This window comes from Emys orbicularis, chromosome 12 (genome assembly GCF_028017835.1).
Source record: "Emys orbicularis isolate rEmyOrb1 chromosome 12, rEmyOrb1.hap1, whole genome shotgun sequence".
Classification (NCBI taxonomy): domain Eukaryota; kingdom Metazoa; phylum Chordata; order Testudines; family Emydidae; genus Emys; species Emys orbicularis.
Genome location: NC_088694.1, coordinates 21165383 through 21174237, shown reverse-complemented (window position 1 = coordinate 21174237; position 8855 = coordinate 21165383). Strand labels below are relative to the sequence as shown.

General features: G+C 46.3%; 1 protein-coding gene across 1 annotated transcript; it reads right to left on the bottom strand.

The window, feature by feature from the left end:
* Window positions 1-3531: 3531 nt before the first annotated feature.
* On the bottom strand, window positions 3532-8654 carry ZHX3 (zinc fingers and homeoboxes 3). The gene is made up of 2 exons (XM_065414721.1): window positions 5855-8654; window positions 3532-3542 (listed from the first exon to the last, which is right to left on the bottom strand). Exons 1-2 carry the CDS (start codon window positions 8652-8654, stop codon window positions 3532-3534), a joined length of 2811 nt encoding a protein of 936 aa, XP_065270793.1.
* Window positions 8655-8855: the final 201 nt, after the last annotated feature.

The following is an 8855-nucleotide window of genomic DNA, read 5'->3' as shown; positions in this document are numbered from 1 at the left end:
TACCAAAGTTGTTAACACAATCACCTGTTAGGCTGGACACCTGCAGGTAATTGTCAAATGCAGGCAGCTGCAAATGCCCTCTGTACATGAACCACTAACTAACCAAGCCACTATCCCAATGACTCCCTTGTGAAACTGGAACTAGGAACTAAGTTGAGGAACCAGGTAGAATTAAATTTTATAGTGTTTTAAAAAAAACATCCAGGATGCTAGCCAAAAAATCAGAGCCTTGTCTAGCAGATCACTGCTCTTACTAACTAGCAAGCCAATTCTATTCCTAGAACCAGGAAAACCTACGATTCTTTTTAAAGATGAGACATGACTGGATATTAATCTGGATAGCAGGTTACTAAGCACTTGAGTTTCTGGTTTTAAGCCAGCCCACCTCCTATACAGAAGTCTAATGTTAGTAAGATGGAAGCAACAACATAAGACTGAAGATAAAAGGATTTTTACAGCTGTGCAACCATCAAGTCCGAGTGAACATAGGCTCGCTTTTAGCTGAGGGAGTTGGAGAAATTAGTTTTTAAAAATTTCCTCTCCTAATAAGTAAATGCTAACTCACGACTCCATCTAGCCAATTCTCTCCTTTTATCTAGTCCAAGTGACAACGATTGTTGATTAGAGGATGATAAAAGTTAATACTGTCTAGGTGCAAAATTGTGGTGGCGTTTCCTGCAACACCAGGTGCAGAAGTGCTGCTGATAGGACTGTCAAACCACTTCACAGTGACCAAGAGCTGGTCCACAATAGTTTCAGTGTCAGGCACAAGCACACTTCTAATGTCCTGCACCAAACCCTATGTATTTTGGTATTAGTGCCTACTTCATTTCAACCTATTTAACAGAGGTGTTAGATGAACCACGAATGACAGTAGTTCTCCCTTCTTTATAACAAACCCTTTTGGAAATACCAAGTAAAAATGTGTTGGTAATAAACATATGGGAGATTAAAAAGGAACCAGGTTTCTTTTGGTGTCTGGTTCAGAAGCTTTATCCCAGACCCATTTTATCACTCCCACCTTCACCATGCCCGGAGAGGTGCAATTCCATTCACTGGACTGCCTGCCTTTAGGGAAGCCAGGCTGCATGGAATTTGAAAATTCCTCTAACGAAAAGGGACTAAATAGCCTGATGTCTTTACATATCCACAAACGAGCATTTAGCAGCTTTAACCCTTCAAGGCTGGGTTTTCTGGGTACACCACGGCCAAATTCCCTTCAGCTGACTAGACGTTTCCTTTTCTTTTCTGGGCTACTGGCAGACTAAAATCCAGCTGCAAAAAAATTCAGCCAGTGCCTGGAAAGAAAGATTTTTAGAAACCCATTCACAGGGTGATGATTGAACATTTCCTTCAGTGGCCTGGAGGTGGCTCTTTCTAAGTGTATGCCAACAAAGTCACCTGAAGGGGCAAACTGTGTTTCCAGCATCTTTATATAGCACTCAGTAAAGTGTACATTTTGAATGTACATCTTATGCAGTAAAAATTGCGCATTTGAACAGTACATGTGCATATTTAAATACTCCTGCACGTATATAGACACTAGAGAGTAAATGACTTACCTGTATTTGTTCTCTTTAGTTAACACTGTACATGCAGCCATACTCTTGGGTCACCAGATTCCCGGCAGTAGCATCAAGAGTAATCGTCAGTGCTAGACGTTTCTAGTCCTTCTCCCTCTCGCCCCTTGCTGTTTCAGGGTATACAAGATGACAGTTGCAGGGACTCCAGCAGCCATTGTGGAACTGACATCTCGGGAGCAAGAACGTAGGGGCTCAGCCATGCAAATGTTGAGCTCACACCATTGAGAGGCTGATTATTGTTGCTGGTATGCCTCTAACAAAGGTTTAGTGTGACCTGTACAGTTGCAATGTTGTCTTCTGCATAAGGAGAAATGCTATTTTATCAGCATGGTTCTCTGAACTGCCACAGACTGAACTAACAGGCGTAGGTGTCCTACTAGAGTCCTTTCGTTCCCAAACGATGCTATGACTAAAGAGAGCTACTCCTCTTAATTATTGAATAGTAAGGCCTTCTAAATACGAGCATGAGGAAAGGGGAATGCTCTTCAAGAAGATGACTTAAGGTAGAAATCAAATGCTACCTTTGGAAGAGACGCCGGGAGAGATTTAAAAAGACCAACCTCTCTTTATAAACTTACACTAGATCAGGTCACTTAGAGCTTGAAACTCACCCATTTAATAAATATCTCCTACCACTGAGAATAAAGCCTTCCACATTAAGAAAAATTACACTAGACTCAAAAATAATAAAGAAGCTGCTTTAAAGCAGTAATAGCCCAAGACATTGTAGACATATACATATTAAAAAGGTATATGATTAAGTGAGCACTTAATATACCAGATAACTAAAAACTAGTTTGCAACGTATTTATTGTCTAGTTCACAGAAAGACAGGACTACAGTTGGAGAACTAGGTAAGGTGACCTGGACCAGTAAGTATAGGTTAATAGCATTAGCACAGTGGGACAAGAGAAGGAATCTAATTCAACTAGTGTTGTAACAAGCAAGCTTCCTGTCTAGAAAACTGGTTGCCTGCCTAATAGAGTCCTACTAGACAACGATGCCTTGAAACATTAGCAGAAAGCCAAATTTTTGTCTGTATTTGTTCTCTGAAGAACAGTTTGTTCTCTATAAACAATGAAAGGGATTCCAGGGCAGGATGGAAACGTTAAGTGCTAGTTCTCAGTAATTAACGTGAGGCTTGGAGAGTAATGGGCTGTGCTACATTCCACTGCCTAGCATAAAAGAAATAAAATTACTCCAGGCAGTAGGGGAACAGATTATATCCAACTCTATCTCCTGACCTTTGCAGGTTCCCAACCCCCCACTGGATATTGGAGGGTGTACAATAGCTTATTCCACCCCCATCCCCAGGGAAAGAAATCTACATCCACCCCACTGAATTCGTCCTGTTCTTGATATGAAGATTGGCATGTTGCTTCTCAGAACTTCTCTCTTGCTCTGACACACATACTGACACTCATGATGGTATCCTCCATTCCCTGATCTAGGGACCCAAGAGTTGGGGACATATGCAACATTGCCAACCGTTAGAGAACAAACACATTACAAACAGCTGAAGATAAAAATGTATTGTGCCATGATAGTCCATTTCTATGCAAAAAATACATTTACACAATCAATGTCCAAAATTAATTATGCTTGTCGAGGCGGCTGTCTGCATGTCAAAAGTTGGTTCCATTATATGAATATGAAATCTGAAAGTTTATCCACTGGAAAGGAAACAGCATCCTACGTCACAAGAGTGAGAAGAACTTACTGATGCCCTACTCTGGCCAGCTGGTGAGTAAGATTCTAGATTAGGCTGCAGCTGGCACTGCATGAAGAGCCCGATTCTCTTGCTCTCCCTCTCTGATGTGCTGTACTGAAAGGTCTCATTACAGCAGTGCCTTTACACCACTCCCTGCTACTGAGATTCATATCAGGCCCATGGATTTACAATCTTCTCAAATGTAATCGCAGCTCCTTCAGAGCAGGCAGTTTAAGGTCAATCTGTTTCTGAAAGAGACAACATACACAAGCGTCAGAATACACGTCACATGCTTACAAAATCAGCACGTACCGCTGGGGCCTCTTCTGCTGGAAGATCTTTCTTTGAGCAACAGCTGGTTGCATCATAAAATGAAGCTACAGAACAGGGTCCTGCTGTGAGGAGGAAGGAACAGGGCTGGCGTGAAGGCTAGCAATTGCATGGGGGCAGGAAGGAAGCAGTAGCTACACCCAGGCAGCTGTGGCTGTTGACAGGATGCCACCTCCTATGGCAGAAGTTTGTTGTAGTTAAGCGAGTCGTCCTCTGGACCACCCTGTTCCAGGGATCTAACAAGATGGAGGATGGCCCCATGGGTGCTGGAACTAGGGGTACTGGGGGTGCTGCAGCATCCCCTGGCTGGAAGTGGTTTCCATTATATACAGGGTTTACAGTTTGGTTCAATGGCTCTCAGCACCTAAGTTCCCTCTAAGCAGCCGTGTGGCCACGCAACTGCCTATTAAGCTCTGTGTAGGGGTTCAGGGCTGCAGCGGGGAGAGGCGCCTCTCGCCACCGGCCCCAGCATGGACCTGCCCTGGACGTGCCCAGGCCCACCAGAGCTGCTGGGGAGAGGAGCCCCTCCCTCAGTCCAGCCCAGCTGGAACTGCCGCAGCCGGGGAGAGGCACCTCTCCCCCGGCCAGAGCTGCTGCGGCGAGAGGGCTGGGGTGAGTCCTCTCTCCCCACCACAGTCCCTGGGCAGCCTGCACCCCAAACCCCTCATCCCAGGACCCACCACAGAGCCAGCACCCCCGCACCCCAACCCTTTGCCCCAATCCTGAGCCCTCTCCCGCATCCTGAAGCTCCCAGCCCCACCCCAGAGCCTGCACCCCCCTCACCCCCTGCATCTGAGCCTCCTCCCACACTCCAAACCCCTCGGCCCCACCCTGCCACATGAATTTTGTTATGTGCACCAACGTGAAGGTAATGTGTCTACGTTACAGGGAAAAGTCGATCTAAGCTATGCAATTTGAGTTACGTGAACACTGTAACTCAAGTCGACATAGCTTAGATCTACTTACCGCGAGGTCCACACTATGCGATGTTGATGGGAGATGCTCTCCCGTCAACTCCCCTGACTCATCTCGATCCGGTGGAGTACAGGAGTTGACGGGACAGTGATCTGCGGTTGATTTAGCGGGTCTTCCCGCTAAATCAACCGTCGATCCTCCGGTAAGTGTAGACAAGCTCTCATCAGCCTCTCAATCAGCACAAGAGCAGGGTCCCTTTAAAACCCAACTCTCATCTAGAAATTGTGTTTAAAAAAAAAATTTGAAGGGGGGAAGCCACTAAAGATTGGAACGTAAGTCTTTAAAGGCCTCTAAACTTAGCACAGTTGTGTGGCAGGCAGGAGCCTGGCTTCAACCTGATCTGCTGGGCCTCTGTGCTTTAGCGAGGTTTAGTACAGAAAACTGTCCAGCTGCTGAGGATCCTCAAGGAGATGGCTGGGGCTCTGGTGGGTGAGGAGGGAGAGTGCATCCTCACCCACCCAGCAGCACTCTGCCAAAAAAGCTCCCCCCCCGTATTACCTTGTTCAAAGAATCCATGTTGGGCTCAGAAGCAATCCTGTTTTCCAGGAGGAGTCCTGGAAGGGGCATTAGGGCAGCTGGCAGCCAATGCCATTTCAGCACAGCTCCACTGGAAACCCCGCCCCTCAGTGCTCTTCCCTCAGGGCAGTGTCCAACTTTCACACGGGCACGTCTCGCAGTGCTCTATGTACTTTGTGCTTACAGTGTTTTCCATGCATAGATCTGAAGGCACTGTACAAAGTGTGTGTGTGGAGGTGGGATGGGATGGGCCCAAGGTCGCACAGCTGGGAAACAAACAGAAGCCAGGCCGCCTGCCTCCCAGTCAGTTGCCCTATGTAAAGCAATCCTCTCCTGGCAGGAGGATGGACTAGATTCTCGGCTTGGTTTTATCCCTGCTTAACTTCTGCGATAGGGTTCTATGTCCCAGCAGCGCTGGTGTCTGAACTCTGGGAGCTACATAAAACACAAGCATGACTAGAGGGGTACCAAGGGTTGCACCCTTTGCCCCACCGCCCCCAACTTTCTTTTCTGAATCAGTTTAACCATAACCATCCCCTGGCTTTTTTCACCCCCTCCAGATCAGCTCTGCCACCAAGTAGATCTGTAACAATAAATCTTGGACATTAAACCCCACAAGTGTCAACTGCTAGTCAGTCAATGTTCAGTGTCATTCTGACTTAGCTTCTTGGTGCTGGAATGAGCCTATTTACAACAGGTAAGCTACCCAAAGCAGCCAAAACATCAATCAGTTTCTTACCAAGCTGAACTGCAGGTTGCTGGCTAAATGTATCAAAGGGTTCCGTGTGGCCTTCCTGGCCACTGGGCTCCCAAGATTCGCTATTCTCAGATACCTCCGAACTGGCATCGCATGTCCCTTTTTGGCTTCCTGCTTGTTCGCCCGTGCCCGAGTATCGATCTTCGCTTCCCGTGTCAGACACGGCCCGGGTTTCTTCGTCCGCCTTTACAGCAAACCACACCCTAACCTGCTGTGAATTCAGTTGAGTTCTCTCACACAAGCTCTGAAGGTCATCTTCATACAGCATCTTGTGCTTTTTGTAATAGTCCTCTAGGATCTCTTTGCTAGCTGGGCTGATCACCGCTAAACCTGGAGGGAAGATACCCCGCCTGTAGTTCTCATACCATTTCAGCTGGCCATTTTTCAAACCGTACCGGCTATCCCCAAACCAGCGAATTATCTCAGCCCGGGGCAGGCCTGTCTGAGCAACTATGACGTCGTATTCTTGATTTGTTGGTCGCTGTGTCTTTACGAACATTTGTTTAAGCAAATGCCGCTGTTGGGCTGTTTTTTTAAAGTTCAGTTTGGTTTTTGCGGGGGTAGGTGGCCTGCTAGAACAGTTGTCCCCTTGATCATTTGCACCTACCTCTGGCAATTCATTTTTGCCATTTGACTCAGTCACTCTAAGCTTCTTCAGATTGATTTTAATAGGACTAACTTTCCGCTCCAGTGAAGTTTGATTGCTGCTTGGGGTGTCTAATGAACCATTTTCACTTGAGACCCTCAGTTCATCTGAGGAGTCTTCCTCTTCTCCACAATTATTGTCAGCATCCTCCTCCTCTTGCTGGACCATTTCTTCTGCTTTTTTATTTTCCTCCATCACCCTTTTTTTCCTCCTCTCTGAAAACCAGCTATCAATTTCTCTCCTGGTCATTTTTGTTTCACTCCTCAAACGGTCCACTTCTTCCTCTGGAGGAAAAGGGTTTTGTGCAAAACTGCCTTCCAAAGCCTTGAGCTGGTCTGGTGCTCTCTCTTTGTATTTCGTTGGGGTGAAGTCGGGCGTTTGATGCCAGGACTGTCGCCTTGTTTGGTGATGAGCCACAGGCATCGCTGCTGTCGTAGAGGTTAAGTCAATCTCTTTTGGTGACACAGTGAAGGTAATGTCAGGCATGGAGTCAATAATTATTGTATTATCTCCAGCAAACATGGCTCTACTGCCTTTCATATTCCTGAAATGATATCTCCTATCACTAAACCACTTTCGAACCTCCCTAGTTGTAAGGCCTGTAATTTTGGTCAGACGCTCAACTTCAGCGTGGCCAGGGAACTGATTCCTGCAGAAGCTGCCTTTCAGTGCAGACAGCTGCGCATGGGACTTCTTATTTTTGTAGATGCTGGGATCCATGAAAGCTTGTGAAGATATGCTTGGGCATGCAGTCAGCAGAGACTGAGCTGTGTTGACCACCTTCACAGCTGATGCGCTGCTCGAACACGCATTGTTGTGTTGCGTAATGGGTTGGAGCTTGGGAATAGATGTCACTGCTAACGTGAGAGACGAGCTGCTTCCTTTTAATCCATTTGTCATTATTGGTTGTGTAACGAGTAACCCTCCCGTTCCTTCTGGTTGCCCGACCATGTGACCAGGTAGAGTTGCCTGAATGAGATGCTGGACATTGCTGGCATTTGCGACTAGAGGTGTATTTAAAACTGTGATAGTGGGCTGCGGTACAGACTGAATAACCGTGTTGAACATTTTTTTCCGTGCATCTTCTATCTCCTCTGGGGACCAGCTAATGCCTTGTTTCAACCTCTGGGCAGTAAACCAGATCTTAAGCTGCTCTTCTGGGTACTTGGTCACGACAGTCAAATAGCAAAGCTCAGCTTTTGTAGGGTAGGGAAACTTATGGAAGGAGTTTTTCAGGAAACTGTTGGAGTCCATGGTTGCATTGTACGTGGGAATGCTGCTCAGAGGAATCATCACTTTAGGAAGGGATTTGGACGTGGGTAGGTCCTGGTGCAGCTGCGGCTGCTGCTGCTGCAATGACACAAGTTGTGCAACGCCTGCCTGCAAAACAGGCACGTTTCCCAATATGGAGCCATTAACTATGTGAGATGATTTTGCTGAGCTGGCCGTTGACTGGCTGGCTGGCAAAGACCCATTGGTGAATGAATGGTCACCATCTTTCATCGCCAAATCATTGCCTGGCTGATTTGATACATTCTCCTTTAGCATGTGAATTTTTTTGGCCTCAGGCTTACCTTTCATTATCTTCATAATGGGAGTTTTGGTGATGATGATTTCAGCTTGACCATCTACCCCCTCCTCACAGAATTCTCCTGAAAGGTCTTGGTTGCTGGTGGCATCCGAGATACTTTGCTCCACTGTCGTATGATTATCCTGCTTAGCCACATTCCAGAGGAAGCTAGTTTCACCACCGTGGCACTCCGCATTGTGATGCAAAAGCCCTTTGTGGCTTTGTGCCAGAAAACTGCACTCAACACATACAAACGAGGGGTCTTTGCTGAAGTCTAAGTGCTCAGAATCCATGTGTCCAAAGAAATGATTAACATCTTGAGATCCAAAATCACAATACTTACACAAGTAAGTATCACCGTCCATAATACTGCGATGCCCATTAGACAATGTTGCATTATTGCTGCTATTGTTAATAACAGCCTCACCAGCTGCCGGTGGTTCAGGAGGCATGTGCTGTTGAGTTCCTTCATGATCATCTTCCACAGCATCTGATTCCATCTCCTGCAGCACCATTGTTTTTACCGGTATCATGCAAGGAGTTGTGGATTTTCTTTTGCTAGCCATCGCTGCAACCAATCCAGGTAATTAATGCTTTAAAAAATAAAGCGCTGTTCTTTGCAAGTGTTCTGAACTCTAGATTCCAGCAAATCCATGATGTCCAAAGGAATATTTTTCAAGTGTTGACAAATGTTTACATTTGCCATTGAACCTGAGGAAGAGAAGAGAGAAGAGTTACTAAGCTTTGCACTAAACAGAACACATACA